Source organism: Alligator mississippiensis, chromosome 5 (genome assembly GCF_030867095.1).
Source record: "Alligator mississippiensis isolate rAllMis1 chromosome 5, rAllMis1, whole genome shotgun sequence".
NCBI classification, from domain to species: Eukaryota; Metazoa; Chordata; order Crocodylia; family Alligatoridae; genus Alligator; species Alligator mississippiensis.
The window spans coordinates 9,597,869-9,624,233 of NC_081828.1; the positions used below are offsets into that span (position 1 = coordinate 9,597,869).

General features: G+C 45.1%; 1 protein-coding gene across 1 annotated transcript in view; it reads right to left on the reverse strand.

The window, feature by feature from the left end:
* SLC1A7 (solute carrier family 1 member 7) overlaps window positions 1–26,365 on the reverse strand; it is a 95,589-nt gene that overhangs the window by 43,845 nt on the left and 25,379 nt on the right. Inside the window, exon 3 of the mRNA XM_006259610.4 lies at window positions 14,835–15,050. Coding sequence (XP_006259672.3) covers window positions 14,835–15,050 — 216 coding nt within the window. The remainder of the gene's footprint in view (window positions 1–14,834; window positions 15,051–26,365) is intronic.

Consider the following 26,365-nt stretch of genomic DNA (forward strand, 5'->3'; position numbering starts at 1 on the left):
AAAGGCACCTGCACAGCTTTCTTGTGATATGGTTTCCTCTGGGGCCATGCAGCCCTGGGCTCCTGACTGAATTGAATATCCTCTTCAGAAATGTTTGCTGCTCAGGAGAGATTAATATAATGCAAAGCCTCGCCACTTTTACCTTGGTCAGCCAATCAGTGCTGCCTCCACCCATATATACTGCCATGTGTATTAACTACAGAGAATGAGATGGGGAAAATATTTCTGACTTGCCAGTTTCCCACTTGCTGCACTTGGGAAATCTTGTTACCTATCTTTCTGTTTCCAATATATTGCCATGTGGCAATGGTATTAAACTGATTGAATAAGAGATCAAGGTGCTAATGCACAGGGTCTTCAGGAATGGCTATGCACGCCATTATTTAAAAACTCACTTTTAAAAAATAATTGAAGATGCAGCAGATTCTCCAGTCCACTGTACCAAGGAAGCAGGGGACTCCATTGAAGAAGGTGAGTCCAACTTCCTGTGGACCACAGGAGCCTTTGTCTAGGACTTTTCTATGGTGCCCCTCATTACAGTAATGAAGAAGTTAGATCTGGGCTTTGCTGGTTGCTACATGGGCCTGGGAGGGAATTTTAGTGTTCCCCCGCCCCCCACCTTGCTGCTATAGGTGTCAGGGTTTTTGTTCTTTTAAAGCTTTCTCAGACGTATTGGGTGTTTGCTGCAGCCAAGGCTGGGGAGTTCGACTGGGGTATGCCAATGCTCCTGCTGGGACCACAGCTGGAGGTTGCTGGCTGGAGGGTCTTGCCCTTCCACTCAGGGTCAGACCGATCACCATATTTAGGGTCAGGAAGGAATTTCCCCCCCGGTCAGATTGGTGTGGACTGTATTGGTGTGGGCTGGTGTGGATTGGTGTGGACTGTGGGGGGTTTTGCCTTCCTCTGTCTTATAAATTAACAACTTCTTACAGACGCAGGATGTTGGCTGCCATGGTCCCCCTGCTTTACCTGTACCAGGTTAAGGTGTTGTGTCTTGTGTTGTATCAGGGCTGACTGTAGTTTTACTAAGAGGTTAGATTGGATTCATATAGAATGGCTTGGATAGGGATGAACCCGCTTCAGGCAGGGGGTTGGATTAGATGACCTCTGGAGGTCCCTTTCAGCCCTTATTCTCTGTGATCCCATGATCTACAAGACTGCTGCCTGGAATAGACTTCCACAGAATAATTGGAACAGTGATGCACAGTTAATGTTATGTTTGATGCTTCCTGTGCACCATACATAACATTAGAAATAACAGATTAAATTCTGCTCTTGATTACACTAGAGAATATCTGAAACCATTCAGTCAATAACAGTCAGGGGAGTCATTTCACCAGCAAATTGTCTTATCATTCTCATCAGTGTAAATTTTAGCTTCATTGATGTCAGTGGATTTACGCTGGCTTTACAGTAGTGAAACTGAGGGCAGAATTGGCCCATCAGATGCATCAGTCTTCTCAGAGCCCATGGGGGGATTATACAGTTGTATATCAGTGATCATCTCCACTGTCTCATCCTGTTATATGTGTCCTCCTCCCTACCACGCTAAAAGGAACACAGACTTGTGCAGAATTCATGAGGCATTAAAATCCTTTTTGTGACAAAAGATGCTAAGAAGATATGAAAATCACTAACTGGGGCAAAGTGTGATGGATCCATGGAAATCCTCTGCTCTGGATCTTGGCTCTCATTTTCCTTCCAGAGGAGAGTGACCCTCTTTATCTGTTATTTAGGTGAGAAAGGCTTGGATATGGAAGATGACAGGGTTACAGGCTTCTACAAAAGGAGTATTTTGGGAAGAAAACACAAAAAATTCTTGTTTAAGGAAATCCATAGAAGGCATAAGCTACGCTCCATCACAGGAGCCAGGGCAGACGGATGAAACAGAAGAGCTTCAGAACAGAGCCAGATCGTGTTTAGCTGGATCTCAAGGGCACAAAGGTGCTTGATAAATAAGTTCCTTAACACTGGGAAATGTCTAGACCTGTTTCCTGAGAATAAACTATTTATTTTAGTGTGAGGGCTGCAAACCCAACAGCCTGCCCTACTGCAGCATCTAGTCTCTAGGCATGCTCCTTTGCCTCTGTGGCTTATGGCCAACTGAGCAGGTGAGGGGGAGCATGGCTTGGTGGTGCCACCTCCACAACATAATTATTCCCTCCCAATGAGGCTGAAGAACAGGGTTTGATGGCACATCCCCTACCTGCAGCATAGCCAGCATGACCTTGCCACCTTTTTTTGCTATGAGGGGTTTCCTGGCTGGATGGCTCCTGCTGGGACTGTGCCCTCGGGGAGCTGGAAGTCAGTGGATGGATCACACAATGGATCTACACAGATGGCCCTGTCTTCTGTGAATGCTGGGGAGCTTCCGTATTTGTGAGACAGCTCCTCTGCATCTTCTGCAGGAGAGATGAATGAGTCAGTCACATCTCCCTAACAGAACTGTAAGCAGGATGTTCTGCCCGAGAAAACTTTTGAGTTTGTCCATACTCTTTCCTTTCTCCTTACGTGGGAGTCACCCAGAGACAGAACAGTTTTGTAGGGAGGAGACTAATTTGCACAAAGGGCACATTTGCAGCTTAGGCTGAATAAGAACAAATTAAAATATGAAAGTCAAGTCAGTTATATAGTGATCAACAGTGGGTTAGTACCAGGTTTATGTTGGTGGGAGTTAGTGACAAACGGTAGCTTGCTGTGAGGTACAGATAACAGGTATTTCAATTATAGGTGAGAGCTCACTTCTGTGCCAAAGGTGCAAGATAGTGCTATAAAAGGTGCTATAAAAAGCTCAATCATAGCTTAATCCCTTTGGTGTTTCAATGGGCTCTAAAAAAATCATATTGTAGATGCCATCTTCTCTTAGTATACAGTTCACTCTCCAGTTGTAACCAGCCTGAAGTATGATTTCTGCTTCTGTGCAGTTTGGGCTATCTCCAAACTATAGTAAATACTTACAAATAAAGTTAACCCTTGCTGTATTTAAAGAATTGTGTTTCTGTAGAATATTAAGTCCAGGCTTTACTTTGGAGAAGGAAATAAAGGAGAAGATTTTTCAAGGGAGATCAGGAATGATCTATCTTTGCTCCCTTTGAAGACAGTAGATTTCATCCTAAATTACTTGCAATCTCTTTTTATGGCAGATTATGCAAATAATTTCATGAGGGAACTTGGCCAGTCAGACTGAGTTCCAGTTTCCTGCTTCCCTATCTGTCACACTGGGAGCCTTCCTGAGGATTTGGGGATAAAGCCCACTCTGACTTATGTGCATATGGAAACTGCTATGAATTAAAGAAGTTTGCTTGTCAGGTCAGGTCAAAACGCAGTCTGCCTCTTATTGCGTTTATGACGTTATTTTATTTGGACATTTTGTGCCACATCACCCCAAATGGCATGATGTCTGCTTAGAATCAAACAAGATTAAAAATGCATATAAACCCTGCATTTGCAACCAGCTGGTACTCAGATTTGGAGGCATAATCAGCCTTATGTAAAACTGGAGGACAGGCCTTTAATTTTTCTATGACTCTAATCATGCAAAGTTTGGTGTTATTTGCCTTTGTTTTTAAGATCATGGGTTGGCTCATGTTCCCAGTGATGCCAATGGGAAACATACCATGATTTCAGTGGCAACAAGATTTAACCTCAGAAATTGAAGTAGATGCTAATGAAAACAGATGTGGCATGAATACTAACTGCTGATTTAGACTTTAAGGCTAGGGACAGACATTCAAAAAGCCAAAGCCTGAATTGATTCAATCTTTGCAGGTTAGTCTAACCTGTGTAGACTGAACTGGTTTGCAAGTGATTGGCATTCCCTTTTGATTCCGGAAATGCAGGCACATGCCTGCAGTGGCTTAGCCAGAACCTGGGGGGTGCTAGAGTGAGCCCTTGCCTTCAGGCTGGAGGAAAGCTGAGCTGAGGGGGCATAGCCAGGCCCCCGCAGGCTGAATATGGCTGGGAAGGGGTTTAAACCCCCACCCTGGCCTGCAAGGACCCCAGCTAGGGTCTGCCTGGCTTTCCCCCCTGCTCATGGCTGAGTATGGCCCAGGACCCCCAGAGCCCTGCTCTCAGCCAGTGGGCGATCCCGCTACACCTTTCCAGGCACTAGGGCTGGGTTTCGCTTGCCAATGTGGGGACAGGGACCGGGACCAGGAGCAAAGTTCTATAAAGGAAAGCTCCTGCCCAGTGCTCCATTCTACTCACTGGAGAGCGGCGCCCAGGATGGCCCCAGCCCCCACAGTGGCGCGCATGGCACGGACTTACCCTCTCAGCCCCAAGCTCTATTGCCTGTGTCCCCTGGGCTGCTAGGCACCAAGCTGCATGCACTCTGCTCTCTGTTCCCCTGCCTGGTGGCAGCACTGCATGGCCCTGTGCAACAGGCGCCAGGCACGGGGAGCTACCCCTGAGGCTTCCCCACTGCCATCGCCAACAGGAAGGCCTGCCCTGGCCATACTGGTAGGTGCTACCTGTGCCACCGAACTGCGGCAGGGGCAGGCAGATGGTGACAGGGAAGCTGTAGGGGTAGTGCCCTGCGCCTGGTACACAGGGCCATGCTTTACCTATGCCTTCCCTGCCACTGCTGCCTGAGCCAAGGCCAGACACTGATCAGTATGGCACCCTTAAGGCAAAGGGGGCAGGGAGAGGTTTTATTCCTTCTTTTGTCCCCTCTCCCAATACTGGAGCAATAAGCGGGGCGTAAAGCCTGGCAGGGGCTGCTGCACCCCTGGCTGGCAGACCCGACTGGGGTCCATGCTGGTGGGACAGGGCAGGGAGAGGGGAATAAACCTCTTCCCTGCCCCCTTAGTCTTAGGGAGGCCAGTGTCTGGCCATGCCCCTGCCCCTGCTCTGACCAAGGAGCAGAGGAGCGGGGCCAGCCCTGCTCTGCTAGAGAAGAGAGCACAGCCCAGCCTAGGGCTGCAGAATATGGTAGGATGCTGGGGGTCTCTGGTTTAACTTAAACCAGGAAGGGGCCTGGGACAGAAGTTGCATAAACTAGTTTGAGCTCAATCAGTTGTCTGCTACTACATTCAAACAGGTGCATTTCAAACCGGTTTTGGCCATTTTGAAACTGGTTTATGTGCACTGAACTTCTGTTCCGTTACAGGTTTAAATCAGTTTCTGCTCACTTAAACCAGTTTATGTGTAACTTCTGTCCATAGCCTAAGAGATTGGTGATAATATATTTAGGGGCTATAAGTGTTTATCCCCAAGAGTTTTGCAAACTTTTATGCACATTGTCAGATTAATATATATTCTACAGTACTCCTAATATTTAACTTATTGGGCTGTATACACCAGCTGTTAGGAAGATATATTGAACCATGTGTCTTTTAACACCATGCCTGCAGGATCAAAGGAACTTTATGAGGGAGAGAGCTGGAAAAATGGCACAAGATGCTAGCCAGCTGGTCTAGTCTTCCAGGTTCTAAGTGTGCACACACTTCTCTGAAACGTGCACACAGGAGACACATGGAGCAGCATTAGGTGACCTCCCAAGGTCCTTTCTAGTTGTACTTTTCTCTGATTCTAAGTAACAACCCCTGACCAGTGGGTTCTTACTTAGAAGAACCTTCTTTTGGGATGTAACAAGGCATCCTCTGGAGGTTAAAATCCTCCTCCTAATGCCCTTCCCATTTCTTCTTTTATTTATTTTCTATTTTTTAAATGTTACTGAGTTTTAATGCAGTTGTTTTTGCTGGGAGACTGGGAGTTGGAATGAGATAGCTACATCAAAATAAGCTGATATTTGAGCATTCCCCATCTTCAGATGACAAAGACCTTTTAGCCCAACCATTGGACAGAAGTTTTAAACAGACTTTTAAACTGTTTAAAACATCTCAGTTTCACTAGACAATGGCTTCTCTGGTGATAAAACCATAGCTCTGCTTTCAGACTCTTGAATCCACCTCATTGGTATTCGAGTCCAAAAAAGATGAGTAGGTCAACACCAGAGATTTCTACAGTAAACAGGGAAAAACACTTGAGACACAGATTTAAAAAAAAAAATTAAAGTCTTCTTTACATATTAGAGAGAGAAAGGAAACTCCTTTTATTGCACTGCACTCATTTTTTAATGGGCTTCAATCAGACTTACATGTATTTGTGGTTGCAAAACTGGATCTGTCATTAAATCCTTCTGCAGTCAATGGCAGGCAGAAAATATTTAAATCACCAAATTTGTCTACACAAACCTGGAGACCATTGTAGAAAGTGCAGCCCATTTTAGTTTGTTTTTTTTCAAACCTAGAGACTGAACTATTCTTAAAGAAAAGATATTTTTTCCCTTCTGGACTTACATAACTAAAAATGGCTGGTAAGGTTTCATTTGTATTTCTTTGCGCACACAGTGCATGTAATCCCCGTGGGGTAATCTGTTGTAATTAATATGAAAAGGCCTAGCCAAAGAGCCTTGCTTGTTGAACCAGGCTAAATCATGATTGTCATTATTATTATTATTAATTTCTATAACAGTATACCTAAAAGCCGCTCTCCTAGAAAAAGACCCTGTCTGCAATGCACTGTGCAAGCACAAACTTCCTGGGACATGCCCTTCATTTGTTTTATGTCCCAGTTCCCCACTTGTAAAATCAAGATAACGGAGCTTCCCTACCTTACAAAGACATCACACATTGTGAGACTAAAGCTATTAAAGACTGTGCGGCTCTTGAGGACTAAAGTAGTAAGGATCTTCATAAGGACCTTAGAGTGATAGAATAAAAAGATGATCTTTGTCCCAAAGATCTTATAGTGTAAGTATGAAATATTGAAAACACCCCCCCCGAAGATGCCTTTCAGAGGGGGCATCGAAACATTAAAGAAAGATAAGGTAGAAAAATGTGCATGTGTCTGAACCTAGTAAGAAAATTACATTGAAAAAGACCCTGCATCAGTATCTCCTACACAACCTCAGGCTTACATTTTCCTTGTGAATCCCTTGTTTTAGATCCTTCCAGCAATTGTATGTTGGAGGAAAACAAGCTGAGTTACATCAAGGAAAGCACCTGCACTGGCAGGAGGGTGAACTAGCTGGCCCAGTGGGATTTTCTAAAGATCCCTGAAGGATGCAAGGTTTAGTCAAGGTATGGGTCAGAGATCAGGTTTAAGGCCAGAGCAGCACTAGGGTTTGGGTACTGAACTCCTGTGAATTATCTTGCATGGTGTATAGCTAATGGGTAGAATTCAGATCTTAATTGGTTTTGCTCTGCTATAATGCAAGGAAGGCTGGGGACCTGGAGTTGAGAGGCCTGGTGTAAGCTAAAGCCTGAGCCACAATAGGCCTCAAACTTAAGTAGATAATATACAAATGACCTTAGGTCGCAAGATAACAAGAGTAAGGTATAGGTAACACCCCATCACAGATGATTTTCAGCACAGTGCCATAGTGGCATTGGGAAGAAAGGAACATTATAGCAATGGTAACCTGTGACCTTACCTTCCCCCAAAGGGCTGTGCACACAACATGAATGCAGATTGTTTTGTATGGCTTTCCACTCCTTTCTTATAATACATAATACATACATAGATGCTAGGGTCGGAAGGGACCTCAGTAGATCATCGAGTCCGACCCCCTGCATAGGCAGGAAAGAGTGCTGGGTTTAGATGACCCCAGCTAGATGCCTATTTCTTGCAACCCCCGGGGGCGCCTTGGTGAGTAAAACCTCACCAATTCCCTTCTGTGCCCCCATGATGAACTTATAGGTTCTTAAATCAGTTATGCTCTTTTCCTTAAACTAAAGACCCTCAGTCTCTCATTTACTCCTCTCCAGGGGTCTTTAATGCAATAATAAACTATCTGCTGTTGCTGCTGCTGACAACCCCCCTTTCTACTCCCCCCCCCATTAGGTAAATATGTTAAATATCTCTGAGTGACTTTAATGAACCAAATTACAAATCAGGCTGATGATGGAAATTCTAGGAGAGCAACTGTTTTTGTGATACCTTCGTCTTCTAGTGCTGCATCCAAACTAGAAAAAAGACCCTTTCTAATTTGGATCTGGAAGCAAAATCATTGGGACAAATGAATCATGCATTTTAATTCAACCCTTCTTCTTCTTTTAAAATGGAAGGAGGGGAAGACATCATGGTCAAATCTTTTCTATCCAGATATTTTCTGTGACTTTTGCTAAGTCTTCAAACATTTTCTTTGGAATCTAGGAAGTGTCAAGAAATCCTAATGGCCATATTGCTTCAGTAAATACTCCATATGATTCCTTTATCCTAAAAAGCATAGTTCTCTGTGCTCTACAGCTGCATCCCAACTGCTGCACCTGCTACCATCCCTCCAGTTGAAGAAAGAAGACAAGCTATTATGAAATGAACATAGTCATTAAATGGCGTTTGTCCTGCCTTTTCTGTTCTTCTTAGACACAAGTGACAGCCTGCACAGCCACAGCAGAATTTGCCCTTTGAAAACACATAATTATTCCAAGTGTGCTATATTTAGGTTTGACCATTCAGAAGCTTTTGACCCCGTAAGTGATGTTAAAGGACTCTGACAGCTTCTAACTCACTTGCCTCTTTACTCTTCTGAATGTCTGTCTAATGTAAGATGTTTGATCTTCTTTCTTTCCTGAGCTAATAAAGTGATGAAGTACAACGGAAGTGGGATTTCACTGGCAGGTGACAAGTAGCAAAAAAAAGATACAGACTTCCACTGAGGACAAAGCCAAGGGCCTTTTCCATTGAGGGGAGATGACATTTGAGTTGTCTTAGCTGAGTGACCAAAGAAACATTTTAATAGCATTCACTTTACTGAAGCCATCCACAAACAATACTGCTTTTCAGATAACATTTAGGGACCTATAACTTATACTGCCAGTAGTGTAAGACAAGAACGAGGCCATGGGTTTAGTTAGTAATATTTCTACAGTGTCTGTCCAATAATTACAAACTTTAAAAAAGTCTTAATTCATATTATGAGACTATGTCTTGTTAACATTAATTAACTAGGTATTATTCAGAGGGGAATATATTCAGATCTCAATAACTCTATGACCTGGATATAGACCATAGGTTTCCTCCTTGTACTCATATGTTGTTTCTGGTTCACTAACATCCTGACAAAGCTATGGTGGGTTCCTTTCACTTGAAATTCAAAGATCCAGAAAAATGGTTTAGTGTATAACCAGTCTTAGTAACCAGGCTTGTAAGAACCCCTTTGTACTGATAGCAGTTGTAATTTAGAGATGCTCCCTAACTAAGTAGACTGAGGAAGTTAGTAACTGAGAGATGGTCTTTCAGTTAAATAGCTACTTAGTCAGAGAGGCCAATGGACCTCAGAGGTTGCCTATTGCTCCATAATAAAGTTCTCTGTTGTTAGATCTTGTTACTCATTGTGTGCCTGCATTTATTAGACCCAGTTATCACTCCATGGCATCAGAAGTGGTGAATGAGACAGGACTTTCAAGAATTTGAGATCCAAACTGAAGAATTTGTAAACTGACATGACTGTAAGTGATCTTCCTGCACAGTTATTGTCTAAGTAAAAGGACAGATAGTCATGGAAATTTTGTAACTTCCACCTGCCCCTTTGTTGTCAGGCAATATATCAGGGAACTGGAGAAAAAGGTCTGAGAGGTACCTAGGAGCCACAGGGCCAGAAAAGAAAACTGACAAAATCAAATTCTCAGTATTTGTGCATATTGTGGAGGAGGAAGTCCTAGTTGTATATAACACCTTTACCTTTGAAGGCTAAAATATGTGGTTAAGTGTTAAACTTGAGGGGTACTATGTGCCCCCCCCCCCATGAGGCCCTTCAAAGACAACGATTTTTTTTATATGCAGATACACAACAGAACAAAGTATAGATTTGTATGTTACTGAGCAAAAGAGATTGAGTAAGAACAGTGCTTCTGGGAACTCGATAGAATCTCTGATTAAAACCAGAATTATCTGAGGCATGGTAGGCACTGCATTACAAGAAAGGCTACGGTGTGTGGAAGACCTGTCCCCAGAAAAGACTATCCAAATGTGTAGGGCACCAGAAACTATGAAGCCCTGGGCTGCAGAACTGAATGCACCCCAAGGCTGCGTTCATGCGCGGTGTGGATGTTGGGTTCTCTGGGGACAACTAGGGGCAGCGCGCCTTGCGCCGCCGCTAGTTGTCTCCGGGGAACGCCCATGCCACGCACGCTCTGGCATGTGGCAAATTACCCTGGGTGGGGTAAGGAAGGCTGGGGCCAACACTGGGCTGGCCCCAGCAGCCTTACCTGCAGTCCTGGGGACCTCCTGGGATTGCAGCAGTGGCAATTCTGCTATGCAGAGCCTGGCTGGCAGCTGCAGCATTGCTCTAGGCAGCCCGGTTCCACTTTTGAGCAGCGCATGCTGTCTGTGCATGCACTGCTCTGCTTTTCTCCATGGGTTTTTTGACCCTTGAATATCCAGGGGTCAAAAAAACCCTCCGTGCTGCTCCCTTATTCTTCCGTGAAGAATAACTGAACCTGCAGTATGTGGTGCCGCAGAGGTCTCTGTGGCACCACATACTGCATGGCCACGCTCGTCTGGACACAACTGAAGTTGTCATCCATGTAGCAGGCATGAAAGAATGTGGCCAGAAAAAAAAACACCTCACAGGGTGGAATTTATCACTGCTAAGGAGATTGCAGGGACAGAGAGAGCAGAGAAGTAGACGTGTACCATGTATGGAAGGCAGCATGGCCCCAAAACTGGGATGCATTTGGCAAGCTCTGTTTTACCTGTAACATGAAGAAACATTTTGCCCAGTACTGAAGATGCTAAACACAAAACCTTATGCATACAGTTGAAAGGATACTGAAAGGATTTTATATAGATATGATTGAATCAAGCAAAATTAATGAGAGGGACTGGATTTTCCAGTGAAAGTAGAAGGAACAGTGGTTTAATTTAAACTGGACCCTGGAACTCAGGTGAGTATTTTACCATATTTTGCTAGTCTTATCAGAAAAGTTAAATACAAATGTCCATGGAGACTACTAACAGCAATTGACCTCCAGTAAAAACTGATGAATCACAGTATTACATGGCTGGAAGGGACCTCCAGGGTTATCTAATCTAACACCAGCAGGAAAGCTTGCGCTATCATTGTCCATATGGTAACTCTTCTATAGATGATAATTCAAGGAATGCAGATCACAGTGCAATTTCTTGGTACCTCTCAAGAGCACTTTTAAAACATACTGTAGAGTAAGTCCAACTCAAACTTTAATTATGTAACATTTCTCTTTAGTGGAGATGATATGGGCAAAAATGGCCCCATTGCGAGTCTGATGTTAAGAACATGAGTTAGCATCATGGTAAATCGGTTATGAATATCTCAGTATGTCATCTTTATTATATCATAATGATGCCATGCATGAGTTTGAGGGTTTGTATACGTAGCTGCCAAGTACAATGGGCAAATACCATCTACAAAATCTTGAAGCCATGTATATTCAGGATGTCACAGTTGAACTGTGAACTTCACTTGTAGGCCATAATTATTCCTGAGCCTGTGCATTATTTGTTAAAAGACCAGGCATATATATGCGTGATATATTACTGACAAAGAAGAACAGCATGACCTGAAATAAAATTGTGTATACAGAGTAGACACATGAGAAATGAGAATTCAGTCTACAATATCCCTAAGAATGTGCAGAAACTGCTGATTATATTCACTAATAATTCAGTAAGTATGTCAGATATTTGAACAGAACTAGTTTTAAATTATAGCCCTTGGCTTGGAGATTAAGTCTCTGCTAAAAATACACAATGCTGCCCCCAATATATCACGACACTGTGGTGTAATAACAATGTCATTCTGTCTTGTTCTGAAGTGGCTCCAGTCCAGTCAATCAGGACATGTTGGTGTCTCACCAGACCAACATCAAACCCACAATTCTGTCACAGATTAGCTCCACTATTTATTCATCTAACATTTCTTATTCACAGAATACCAGATGTTTCCTGTGGGACCTTCTGTGCACACATGCAACTGATAAATTGAGAGGAAATTATTGAATTCAGAAGATAAACCTATCTGGGACTACAAAGATGGTTTCCAGCTGTGAATGGGTGAGATTTACCATTGAGCTAAAGGATCAGCTTTTCTAGCTCAAACCAGCAGATACATCATCACATTTAATCCAGATTTCCTCCCAGACACACAGGAGTTTGCAACCGACTTCAATAGAAGCAGAATTTTACCCGTAGCATGTAGCAAACAGGAAGACCAAGTCTCTGCCATTGTTTTATTACTCATCTTCCTGTTAATAAATGGGATTATATTTGGGGTGGAGATACAGAAAGCAGAGAATGAAAATCAGATTTCTAAAAAGGTCGTTCTCATCTAAAAAGTAGCTGTAAGAATGGTACATTGGGATTTAACAACCTGTTATGCCATAACTCCAGAGTCGGATCTGCACAGCAGCAGCTGCCCCAACTAAAGGTTTTGCTGCTAGTAAGGAGCTCTATAATAATGTGTTATGACTCTGCAGTGTCCTGGTTTTCTGAATGCTGTTTCTGTATGAAGGGGTATAGGCTGTAGCCATGTTGGTTGAAGGACATAGGCAGACAAGGTTCTTTGGGTAAATCCGATATCTTTTATTAGATCAACTCAAATAGTTGGAGCACAGACCAACTGCAGACGCTTCCTCAGCCTGACGAAGGGTATTTGTACCTGAAAGCTTGCAAAGAAGAATTTTTCCAACTATTTGAGTTGGTCTAATAAAAGATATTGGATTTACCCAAAGAACCTTGTCTGTGTCTCTATGAAGACATTTGTGTAACCCGTGCATGCAGGAAGGTAATAATTTTAGATGGTTCCCTGTCATCAAGCACTTCAGAGTCATTAGGGGCAAAGACTATTAGCCTCAATGGCTCAGTCTCAGTTTTGGTCAACCTGCAATAGAGGAAAGACCAGAGCCTATCATGTAACAGCTCATTTACCCCTCGGGCAGCTTAATGGCTCTTTAACCAAAAGCTACTGGCTCACCAGGAGCTACGAGGGTGTTACCCCAGGGTTCTGCCTCTGCTGCTTGCTGACTCAGGGAGAAGTGGCAGCCATTTTAGTGCAGTGTCTGCATGCTTCTATCCCAGCAACAAAAAATGAGCTTCCCCACTAAAGACACACACTCCAGTTTTGGAAGGCTGATTTTGGGGGAAAGGGTGCGTGTGTATATGAGTAGATATGACACATGAGGTAAATCTGAGCAAGCAAGTTCACATTCCTGAGGCAGTACAGCTTGCATTTGTTGAGTGTCCTAGTTGGACTAGTTAGATTTTCAGAGGCTAATTTAGCTTGTGTGGCTTGCCCCTGTAACAGCTACACTGCTTTCAGTAGCTATGCTCCCTTGGGTGCCTCTGCACAGCCCTGCATTGTGCCATGTAGACAGCCTTACAGAGGTGACATCCTTACCACAAGTGTATAATATTACACGAGTTATTGACTCCTCCTCTAGGTATTCAGAGCTCCTCAAGGAACCATGACCCCAAATCAATACCAGCGTCTCCGGCAGTCCTTTGTGCAGGAAAGGATAAAAGTTAAGACTGCTTGGGGTGGTCTTGGCTTGTTCTCCTTGGGTGTATAGGTTTTGGAGAACATATTTCTTTCTGGCAGGCCATGTCCTGTCTTGCTAAATCCAAACATTCCTGTGAGCAGTAGCATGTCCCTTCTTGCTCCTGAAGAGAGTAGAAGGTGATATATGCCTGTGGGACATGCAGTTTTTCTTCCCTTTGCTCTCTTTTGGTCAAATTGAATAGTACTGCCCCCTTACTGGGGAACAGGGAAGCCGACCCATCATGGGGCCATCTAAAGCATAATAATATAGTAAAAATGAAGAGACAAACAAATAGGAAAGTAAGTTTCAGACAATCAGCTAGCTGCAACCAGGAGGAGGAAGAGAGGCAAACTTAGGGCCCTGTTTTCCCAGCACACGGTGCACAGGGGTCCCAATGAAACCAATAACAGATCAGAGTACTGAGAGCTTGTGAGATCAGTCCCTCTGACTTTGAGAGAGAAACATTTTCAAAGTTTAATGTGTTAATCTCTAGAGTGGCCTTCCTTCCATTGCCCACACGCTCATGCTGGACCCTCTGGCACAGTGGCATGGTATGAGTTTTCCAGGTTATCTGGATATCAAATGAAACAACATGTGGACTTTCTATCAGAATATCTGAAGCTGTGGCACACTTTTGTCCTACCCAATGAAACTAACTTGTCTGTGCTATCCACCAAATGTTGATTTTGAGTGGAACACTCCGATAGAGGCCAGTAAAGCACACTCAGCTCTGCTTATTGATTCTGGTATGGAAGAAAATCAGAACAACTACTACCTATGACTATAGGGGTGTTCCATAAGGATCATTTCCTCTCTCTGACAGTGGCCATTAGTAATTGTTGTCTCTGAGAATCAGAGGTACAACCCTGAAATATGGAGGTTTGTATCTAATAAAACGTTGGTATCCTGGCTAACATCATTGCAGCTCTTCTTGTTTTCCAAAAAATTTTCTAAAATCCCTTTAAAAAAATTCCTTCTAAGTTTTTGGCCTCATTAATGTCCCGTGGCAGTGAATTCAACTAACTAATTACAAACTCTGGAAAAAAGACTTCCTTTTTTGTTTTAATGTTCGTAGCCTACCAGTTACAGTGGGTGTGTCCTTGTACTAATACCATGCAAAAAGAGGAATAAAAGCTCCTTATTTACATTTAGAATCTTATTTTGAGACATCCGCTTTAAATCAAGGTTTTTTTCTGTATTCCCCAAAAGGATCATCACAGACTTCAAAACATATCCTTAAACCATAATTCCTCATGTAGATATGTAAAGTGCAAAATGTTACCTTCAGAAAGCAGTAAGAATGAATGTAGTTACCGAATTAAGTCTAGCAAGGCATCTGCAGAGCTCATAATTGGCTTTCCACTCTCTTCAGTGTTCTGCTTCTGTGCTGCCCCACCAGGATGGATGATGGAGACCATAATTATTCCCACAATCACAGCCACAAATGTTGTCCACAGATAATAAGTGACGGTTATGATGCCTAATCGACTAGAGGTCTTTGCATCCAGGGCTGCTAGCCCAGACATTAAGCTGTAGAAAAAAAACAACACAAAACATACAGTATCTTTCACGTACAATGAGTGCAGTACAAAACCTAATTTCTGACTTATTCTCATTTCTCTGCCTCTACACGACAATCCTGTATAGATCCTGCTAGGAAAGTCTAGGAGACTGAACCTGGGTCTGAAAGCACATGCCCCTGCTGCCTGAGCTAAGAGACCAGATTATGGTAGCTTGAAAGAAGTACCAGACTTAATGGCCCACATGTAGTTTAGCCACTGAGGATTGGGGAGAATGGCGGGGCAGACAGCAGCACAACAACATTAAAGGCCCATGGGACTAATCTACTGCGCATTAGCATAGTTTCTGCCAGCCATGCTAATGCGCAGTAGAATCAGTCCAATGGGCAGTGGGCGTCTCAAGTAGACACACCCAGTTAGTTGTAAATATGTCTGGTGGATTTCCAACTCAGTGAGCACTGGAATGAGCTTACCAGATACATTTCTCACATGATCGATTGATCACTGTAGACAAGAATCACTTAGACGAATAACCTACTGTGTTTTTTGCCTGGTTCCCATATCAAGGTAGATTACATCTAAATCTAGAATAAATTTTAATCTTGCAGATTCCTTTTGCATAACATCTCTAAAATACAGCCTTTTTCTAGCCATGTACAAAGCAAAAATGCATCTCAGCATTTAGTTAGATTAGTTTAGGTTATTGCAGCATCCTTTTCTCCAGCATTTAGAATGCAGCTGCAGTGATCGTTCTGCTAGGCCATCACTTTGACCATGTCTGCCTCTTTCCATCCAACCACTGGCTTCCTTCATCACATCTAAGGTGCTTGTCCTATCCTACACATCAGATCTCATTCAACATTGAGAAGTTGGCTCCTGCCTCAGATCAGCCCATTTTGCTAGCCTCCATGGTTCACTTGTTAGACTTTCAAACAAGCGCTTTCATGCTTTATTGGCCACTGCCCTTGGGGCAGGGAACACCATTTTGTTCTCTGTTGTTCAGTGTCTGGCACAATGGACATTTGGTCCATGACTAGGGATCCTAAGTGTGATAGTAATGTCAATAATAAGTAATAGGAGCCATAAGTACCTGAGAGAGATGCAGATAGTATTGATTTATGATCACTGTTAATATGCAGTGGAATGACTGGTTCCAGATGAGTTACATGCCCTCAACAGCTTGTTATTACTTTTGTGAAAAAATAAATGGATAGTAACAGGAGATATTTCTTGACCATGATGAGAAAGCACACACCCTGTCATTAGCCTCCAAGCTTCACCTCAGTTGTATAATACAGCAAGTGTGGCCCTCACTCTGGGGAGAGAAGTGAATACAGTGCTTGCCACCCATCCCTGCACACCCATACCCTCACCAATGCAGGACGGGCAGCAGTGGCTTTGCAGAAGCTTCATCTACCCCGCAGCCTGTGTAGCTCCTGGTGGAGTGCTTTACGCTCCCTCTCTCCCCCAAGTAGGTGCAGTAGACAAGCCACCATCTGGGCTCTAATTTTGCTCTAGACTGCTTTGAACTTGGTCCAGGGTAATAAAGCTTTAGATCATCCAAGGCTGAGGTTAGATTTTTTAATAAATATGGAAACTTCAATGTTTTTCTTGGCTTTGCTTTATATTTAATTTTTAAATAATTTCTGTCTATTTTCTTTAAATGTACGGCAGGGAAAAATACTGGGGAAGTACAAACTTAGATCTCAATCCAATGTGAGCCTTTTATGCAGCTGCATTGCTGAAATGACAAAATCTTTTTTTGATTCTTCTGTCTATTAGCAAACACCTGCTGATAGTTCTTACTGCATGGGATCTCTTGGCCCTTGCACTGTTCAATGAGGTTGTCCAAAACTAAAGTGCAGCTTAGCCTTTATGGTAGATTTAGCAAATAACAACAGTGGGATTTAATGCTCAGGTTCCCTCTATTCAGTAGATTAACTAAGAAAATGCATTGTTTTCCTGCTTTGCCAACTCTAGTTCAGCATGCTTTGTTATTATCAATTTATAGTAATGCTGGTGGAAGAATGAAAGGAGAACAAGACAGTTTTATAAAACAGTTGTGTTAAATATTACAACCTAAGACGTTCCATGATGAATGGAATTTTCTGCTGAATAATACTGATGTCAATAACTGTAGTTTCTAAGATCAAATTTTTCTTTAAAATCAAATTCTCCTATGAAGTGACACTTATTTTCAAGTGTAACCAAGAGCAAAATTTGATCTTTAATTACTATTACTTGTTGGAGTCCTGAAAGAAGACTGATTAAGATGATGTAGGCTGGTTTTAGAACTGGGTGAAAAATATAGACTCTTTTTCCAGTTTACTAGATCATTTTCAAACAAGTACTTAATTACTTCACATTTATTTATTATCTACAAGAATTTGCTGAGTTGTGTTTTTTTTACTATTGGCTATTTTTTGCTTACATTATCTGAGCGATCAGCTGGCATTGATTCCGTGCAGTGAATGAAATATCTTAATCCAGAGGTTGTCAACTGGGGTTACACGTACCCCTGGGGGTACTTGGGAAGGCCCTAGGGGCTATGTGGAGTGCTGCTGCCATGTACCACTGTACACTGCTGCCACTACACTGCTTTGCATTTGGCTGCCAGGGGACCACCCACTCTGCTCATCGACTGGTCCGTAGGGGGCCCCCCACTAGCTCCACATCCAGAAGGGGGTACCCATCATAAGGGGTACACTCCTCAAAAAAGGTTGAAAACCCCTGTCTTAATCAATACTAACAGTTCAGATAATCAATCATTCATCAAAAATACACAGAACTTCTGGGAATTATGACTGTTTTACAAATACCATTGTCTGAACACTTATGAACAATCTGAGCCAACAAATAAGAACGAATTGAATTTGGTACTTTTATTTGCAAATTTGGAGGAATTGTCTGCATGTCCTAGCACTGGGAGGACCAGTTCTTGGCTGGAGTCTTCTCAGGAGTCTTGGCTGCAGGTTTTTCTAGACTTTTGTCTGCTTTCTTAAAGAAAGCGTCCAAGGAAGTTTGGACAGATGTTCTCCAGGGAGATGAGCGATGCAGCGAACTTGTTCACTGGTTGCATCGGATCAAGGGTGGTAAAGTCGAAAATGACGTCAGAAAGTTGAAACGGTATCAATTTATAAACGTTGTAAGTGCGAAACATTGTAACTCGAAACGTTGTAAGTCGAGGACTTCCTGTAGTGTATAAGATGCTTTAAGTGTTTGTGGAACCTGGTTGTTTAGAATGCACAGTGTCTCCGTTTGGAAAGCCAATATAATATGCTTTATTTATAAGAATCAGTAATTGTGCTCTGGCTTTTGATTTACCTCTGTTTGTCACTAAATCTTGTAAATGAAAATGAGTTACATTGTACTTGTTAAATAATGCAATAGGCGTGGCAAATCCAATGCCTTTTCTTAGACCAACTTAAATAGTTGGTCTAATAAAAGATACCGTATTTACCCAAATAAACTTGTCTGCGTATGTCCTTAGCCCAACATGGCTATAACCTACATCCCTGAAATAGTTCTGGCAAGAAATTTCATATAATCAGGGCCAGATTAACCCTTTAGTGGGCCCTAACCAATCAAACGCGTGGGCCTCAGGCTGCTCGAGACCCCCCTCACTACCCTGGCGCTGCTGCCTGCAGGGAGCAGGGCTCAGAGCTGCTGCTAGGAAGCAGCCATGGTAGCAGCGAGGCCAGTGGAGGTGAGGGGTAGGGGAGAGAAGGGAGGCAGACAGGGTCATTTGTGCTGCAGCTGCGGAGGGAAGGACTGGGTCTCTCCGCAGCTCAGGGTCCTATGCATGTGCCTAGTTTGCCTATGCAATAATCTGGCCCTGCATATATTAAAGATGGAGAAATCCTCCTAAACTCCCCCAGATTTTGTCAAGATGCTGCAGCCTGTCTGGAGCCTGAGAAGTTCTGGGCATGTGTAATTCCCATTGAAATGAAGGGAAGTTATTGGGGCATTGACCTCCTTCTCTTAGTGCAGTCAATGGCAGCTGTGGCAGTGAGTTCCCAGGGAGTGAGTTATCCGGGTGTGCGGTCCCTCATAGGAGAGGGGGAAAGAAGCTGGAGCAGAGTGTGAGGCCTACTGTGGCTTGGCTGAGAACTGCCTATGCCTTTTAGTTCCCAGTCCTGTGCTCTAATCAAACACCCTTCTCTGTTTTCATCCATCCATCCATCTTCCAAATGGGGAGGAGGACCCGTTGGCCTTGAAGACAACTGTCACTTCTCATTAATTAGGAAGTTGCTGTTCAGTAAAATTAAGTGCTCTCCCTTTCCAGAAGTTTCAGATGCTGCCTCAGAAGCCTTGTAACCCTGGCCAGTATGTAGCACTATTTTTGTCTACATGAGAGACCTGTACTGGCTGAACTAACTGTGTTCAGAAATCAGTTTAGCCGCTTTCTTACTGACAGTAGCTCTCAAAGCAGGCACTCAAAGCAGAGCCCACACAAGGGGGCTGAGTGACTTAGTTAAATCAGCACAACCTTCTTGTATAAGCAAAGCCTAAAAGAGTCTGAAAAATGGTCATAGGGTCATAGAAACATTGCGCTAGAAGGGATCTCATGAGATCAACTACTCCTCATGCTCAAGGCACAATTTCTCTAGGTAGCCTCTTCCAATGCTTGACCACCCTCAGAGTCAGAAAGTTCCTCCTAATCTCCAGCCTAAATTTCCTTTGCTGCAGTTTGAGGCCATTATTCCTAGTCCTGTCCCTTACAGCCACAAAGGAATCTGTCTTCTCTATGATCCCACCTCTGTCTTCTCTATAATCATCCTTCAGGTATTTGAAGACTGATATCAAACCCCCCCTAGTTTTCTCTACCAAATCAAGAATCCAGAGCCACCCACCCCACATGGAAACACATACCCAAATTGAAGTAAAATCCGCCAATCCTGGATTGGTCTTGTTAGCCATCTTTTGACCCTCAGGTAAGGCAATCGTGGAAGACAATTAGCCTCGACTGTGAGGGATTGCCAATGATGACAATAAGTGTTCTCTTCTTCAGATTAAATAACCCTAGTTCTTCAAACCTTCTTTCACAAGTTGTGTTTCCCAGGTCCTTGATTGTTTTTGTTGCTCTGTACTGGACTGTTTCCAATCTTTCACATCCTTCTTGAAGTGTAGGGCTCAAAACTGGACACAGTAATCCAGGTGAAGCCTCACTCGTGCTAAATAGAGTGGGAGAATCAGTGTCCTTGATTTGCAAGTGATACTCCTGTTAATACAACCCAGGATGCTGTTGGCATTTGTTGCAACAAGACCACTGTTGCAGGGCACCTCAGTGCCCCTGCTCCTAGAAAGGAGAAACTGCCAGGGAGCAAGTGAGCGCGCCCTGGCCTGACATAACGAGTCCAGCTGAGAGTTGCTCAGGTAATGAGCGCAGCTGCGGGCTGCCGGAGCAACCAAGGGGAACCAGCTGCCTGTAGGAGGCAGGGCCTGGCCCTTATAAAGCCCAGGGCTGAGGCCAGGCTGGCAGTTCTCTGCCAGCAGCTGGAGAGGCAGGAGCTCCCTCAGCCGAGATATGGGGAGAAGCCCAAAGGGGCAAGTACAGCTCATGATAGCCCTCAGAGGATTGGGCACTAAAGGTTTAGCCAGGAGGCTTGAGTTTGTTTGGCTCTGTTATTACACCCGGAGGCTTGGGTGAGGCTGTAGGGGTTGGAGGAGGCCTCAATCACCGGGACCCCAGAGAGTGTGGGGTGCCCTAGCGCCAAGAGGGCGCATTATTTTCATAGTGCCAGGGAAGGCGCAACTGGCGGCGAGGAACGCGGCCAGTGGGTCGCGGGCGCAACCCGTAGGTTGCAGACGGGGACCTAGACCCCGGATTGCGTGTGGGGGAACATAGACCCTGGCCTCAGGAAGAGGGGCAATCTGATTGAGAAGCCCCATGGGGGGCGCGGTGAGCCCCAAAGAGGGGGGAGCGCCATACTGAGGAGCCCTAGAGAGAGGGGCAATTACTGAGAAGCCTGAGACGGGTATAGCGAGCCCGGCCGCAGGCTAGTGTGGTAACACCCCTCAGACTGAGGCAGGGTGCTGCGGTTGCCCCGAGAAGACAGGGAGTAGCAGCGCGGTGAGCCAGGGTCAGAGAGGGTGCCCGTGCAGTTGGCCCATAGGACCGGAGGCCTGCTAGAGAGTCCCTGAGCGGAACCACACCGGCAGGGGAGGCCCAGAGTGGGCAAGACGAGAGTTCCAGCAAGAGGCTGGGCACGAGAGAGGGAGCCCAGAGTGGGCCACATTAGAGAGGAGGCCCGGGAAGCGGGCGTATAGACCGGACAACGTCTATTACATCTGCGAGGCTTGGGGCGTGGTATTAGGGGTTGGTAGGAGCCACGCATAGCCCATAAGGCTAGGGTATCTGAGGAACACCCACCGTATCGGGAGACCCCCAGGGGGTCCGGAAGAACCGCGGGGACAGAGGTCCCGAGTAGCCATGCCCAGGGAAGACACAAGGCAGCCTCCCAACATTATATTGACCAACAAGACGTGGCGGGCGGGAATTAGAGGGTGTCTTGGGCCGGCCTGACACGGAATGAGGGACCTCAAGGAGATCACGGCCCTCTGCGAGGACCCTGCCGTGACAACCATGTTTTAGGTTCAGCTTACGGTCTACTGCAGGGGTGTCAAACTCATTTAACCCTGTGAGCTGGATGAGTGCCATGGGGCTAGAGCATGGGGCAGATCAGGCCCATGGATCCCCAAGCTGGAGCCAGTGCCTGCAGTGCCGGTTCTGGAACATGAGCCACACATGGCACCTGTTTCAGCCAATCTGTGATCTGCACTGCATATGCCTCTGGTCTGGGATTTTGCAGCACGTAGTGCCTGCTCCAGCTGGTCTGGGATATGCACAGCATGACATGCCTGTACCTGCCATATGCAGCATGGGTCACAGACCAGCTGGAGTGGGTGCTGCATGTGGTATGTGTCCTGGACTGGCCAGGGGGTGGGCATTGTGTGTGGCACAGTCCAGAATTGGCCAGGGCAGACACTACATGTAGCATGGATCCCAGAGCTGGTGTATCCTGGGCCCTGCCTGTGGTCACTCGTCTGGTCCACGCTGCAGGGCCCGCTTAGATCAAGGGGCAGTACTGTGAGCTGGGTGATAGGGGCTTCGTGGGCCAGATCCTGTCTGCAAGCCATACCTTTGACAGCCCTGGTCTCCTGTAATTCCAGGTCCTTCTCTGCACTATTGCAGCCTAGCCAATCATTCCCCAGTCTGCATTTGTGCATGCAATTGTTTGTCACAAGTGCAGGCTGTTGCACTTGTCCCTGTTGACTCTCATCGGGCTGACTGCAGACCATTTCTCCAGTCTATCCAGGTCATTCTAGATCCTAGCCCTGCCTTGGCTCCACACAACTTGGTGTAATCTTTAGGACTGAGTGTGTGCTTAGCAAATCTATCTGGCTCTCAGGCAGGAGTCGCACTATTTAGCTAGCACTGTGCAAGTAATAATGTCATATAGCCCCTAAACGAAACAGGCTCTCCTAATAGCTAAACCAAACACACACTCAGAAGAGCAGGACACACTCCTTTCCTTCTGTCTGGCCAGTCCCATCCTGGCCAATGTCCCCTTTTTTCCTTCAGGTCAGGCCACATGCCTCCTCCTGCATGGCTGGTTTGGGGCCAGGCCATGCCCCCTTTCCCCCATGCCTGGCCAGGTTGGAACTGGGCCACATCCCCTTCTTCCTGAGGGGCCAACCTGTGCCCCCTCCCACTACACAATTGGTTTGAGGCTGGACCATGCTCCCTTCTCCCACAGGCCTGGGCCATGCCTCCTTCCCCCTCACCCAGCTACATTGGGGCTGGGCCACACCTCCAAGCCCCCCATGGGGCTGGATTGGGGCCGGGTCATGTCCCTCCCCTCACATAGCGTCAGGGTGGGGCTGGGACAAGTCCCCTTCCCCCTGCACAGCTGGATCAGGGCCAGACTGTTCCCTGCCTCCCTCTGCATGGCCAGATGGGGCCCCACCGTGCCCACCGGGAAGTCGGATTGGGTCCACTGGCTGGATCCAGCCTGTAGATACTGCCCATCCTGCCTGCCAGACAAAAAGGTTGAGCACCACTGTCCAAGTCCATGTGGACTGAAACCAGTGCCCTTCCCCTTGGTAACTGTTACTAAAGTCCCACATAAGACAATATGAGAATGCAAAATCCTTGTGATTTTCTCTATTGCTATAAGCTATAACCTAACAGGCCTTGGGGTCTGTACATATTCTACTACAGGTTTAACTGCCTGATCCTAATAGTGGAGCTGGAAATAGTGGAGATTAAAATCTCATTGCTGTTTTCTGTGTTGGGTTTGTTTATAAATGGGCAGGGGATTATCGTTTCTTGGAGCTGAGCCTATAGGCACTGTGGATGCAAAGTGAGATGGGGTTTGATTATTCACAAAGGAAGTACATTATAGTATTTACTTGATTCTGAGATGAGCCCCCCCATTTCACTTGGGGGAAAAGCCCCTTGTCTTAGAATTGAGTACAATGGCGGTGCGTAGCCAGGCAGTTGCTGTGGCTTGGGTCCCTACTTGGAGTCAGGACTGTAGCTGCAGCTGCTGCCTGTCCTCACCCTCACTACCTCTGCACCCCCATATCTTCCCCTCCACCCCACACACAGGCTCTGCTCCCCACTTTCTGCTCTCCCTCCCCACTCACTTTTGCTCTGTGCAGCCTGCAGTAATAGGCACGGCCCCAGTCCAGCCCTGTAGCAGTAGTATGCAGCTTTGCTATGGGGACTGGGCTCTGCTGGGGCCATGCTTAGAGCCCCAGGCTAAAACAGAGACATATCCTGCTGCGTGGAGCAAGGGTAAGGGGTGAGGGGAGGATGGAGCAGATGCTGGAGGGGAGGCAAAACAGAGGCTGGGGGGGAGAGCAGGAGGGGAAGCAGACAAAGAGTGGAAAGGGGGCACCTGAGACTGTGGGGGAACAGGCAGGTGACAGGGGGGCAGATGCAAGCAGGGGCAAGCTTCCTGACCTCCCCACATCAACTGCCCTCCACTACCTGCTTCCTTGCAGTGATGGGAGGATGAATTAAAGACTACCCCCTAATAATTAGATTCTATACATGGAAAATTATAACAAATTTATAAATTTTCCAGGTACAGAATCTAATCATTGGGTGGCCATCTTAAATTCAGGGGTGTCTTAGATTTGAGTAAATACGGTATATGTCTCTTGGAATAAAGCCCTTATAAAATGTGTCTGCTGCTTCATTTGCCTTTGGAAGTCATCATCAGACCAAGGACAGGGGAACTACACATAGGGGTATGTTCTTTAGTTCAGATCTAATCACATGTTGGCTCTTAGGTGACAAATCCTGGAAGGGGGTAATAATAAGATTGTTCTGTCTTGGGGATATTCATTAACAAGATCATCATCTGTAATGGGATTATCCTGCCACCAGATAAAGTCATGATCAGTTTGGACTGTGATGAGAAAGTCCTCAAAAGTAATTAACTGTGGAGGCACAACCGGTGTAACCAATGGAGGGGAAAAGGGCTGAGCTAGGGCCTGGACATAGAGAAAGCATCATGTGGTTCATTTGCAATGTCCAAACTAAGAAGTAATAGAGAACTAGGAACAACAGTATTGTTACACTCATGACAGTTTGAGAAATGTGCAAGAAGCAAGGTTTGTTTGGTGATACCTTTAATTGGACCAATTATATTGTTGGGAAAGATGTTAGACAAGTTTGGGGGCAACTAAGGAAGGGCACTGTGTGTGCAAAAGCTTGTTGGTAACATCTCTCTCAACTATATAGTTGGTCCAACACAGGCTATTATCAATCAGACCTTACTGACAAGGAGTAAGGGCAGTAGCAGAAGAGAATTCTCTTAAGGCTGCAGACAAAACAGCTAAAAGTGCTCCAGGCCGTAAGAGCCAGTCAGCACCTGGGGTGGCTGCCCCAGTCCCAGTTACGCTAGTGGCTGCAGGTGCCATTAGACATGCCTCATTTTAAGCATGTTTTGACCTTCGAGGAAAGAAATCTAGTAACTAGTATGACTTGTCTGGCAGTGACTGTCATTTTTTCTTATCGGTATTAACTAATGCTTGAAGTCAAGAAGGGGAAAGATAGGGAGGGCACTTTATCTACCAAAAAACCCAACCGGCTAATTTCATAGATTTCATAGACATCAGGGCTGGAAGGGACCTTGCAAGATCATTGGGTCCAGCCCCCTGCCCAAAGGGCAGGCAGTCAACAGAGGTCAAATGATCCCATTACATGGCATATTCTATAACTTACATGAAATATAGAATATGCCATCCCTCTGTAAAGACAGGGTCTCTTTGTTATTGATCCTAATAGCACTTACAGTGTATGGGAGAATAACAGCAAAAAATGTACCTCATGTTTCCTAGCAAACAGAGATCAGCAGACATGAGCTTCCAAACAGGCCGAATCAAACTGAGATTTTTTTATATTCCACTTCTTGTCAGACACAATCTCATCCACATATGAAAACAAGAATCATCTCAGCAGTTTCCCCAGCTTTATGTCCAAGACCATGTATCGCTTCATTCTACACCTCATGCTCCAGGTTTAAGCCAAATCTCTAATCAGGATAAAAATGTTTCTTGAACTTTCTTTTGAAACGTATGTGCTAGCCAGTCTCAGAGACGTTACAAAAAACTGGATGGATCATAGGTCTGATCCAGGATTACTCTGTACTCCTCTCATTCCTACACCCATGAGCTATTTATCTGATGCAAAGATTGTTCCAATTACACAGAAAAAAAAGTCTTTCAGGGGCTTTTCTTTGTATTCCCTGGGGTTGTCTGCTTCTTCCTTTTCCTGGGTCAATCTAATATATCAAACAAATCTTTGATGAACATTCCTTGATGTGGATTCCCAGGGTCCACCCACAGTTGGAAAAGTTGGCCATCTTCATTGTATCTGCTGCAAGTTCTGTGCTCATTGAGTTCATACACTTCTGAGAGCCTTTAACCTCATTAAAGCCAGTTTACTGATAGATATAAAGGGTGCCTATACATGTGCTTAGGGGTGGGGGCACTTTAATTAGAGTGGTTCCTGGAGAGCTTCTCTAATTAAAACACCACAGCATCATGTGTATCAAGCCCCTGCACATTTAAAAATGGCCATGGGACACTTTAGCTAAAGCTCATTTGATGAGCTTTAGTTAAAGCACCCCAGCGGACATTCTTAAACCCGCAGGGGCTTATACACATGATACTGCAGCAGTACTAGAGTGTTCTAATTAGAATGTGGATTATTTGAGTCTGCTCCCATGCATTCTAAGTAGATGCGCTGAAGCATGTGTAGAAGCACCCAAAGACTTTAAATGCTGCACACAGATGGCCTGTTTCTGC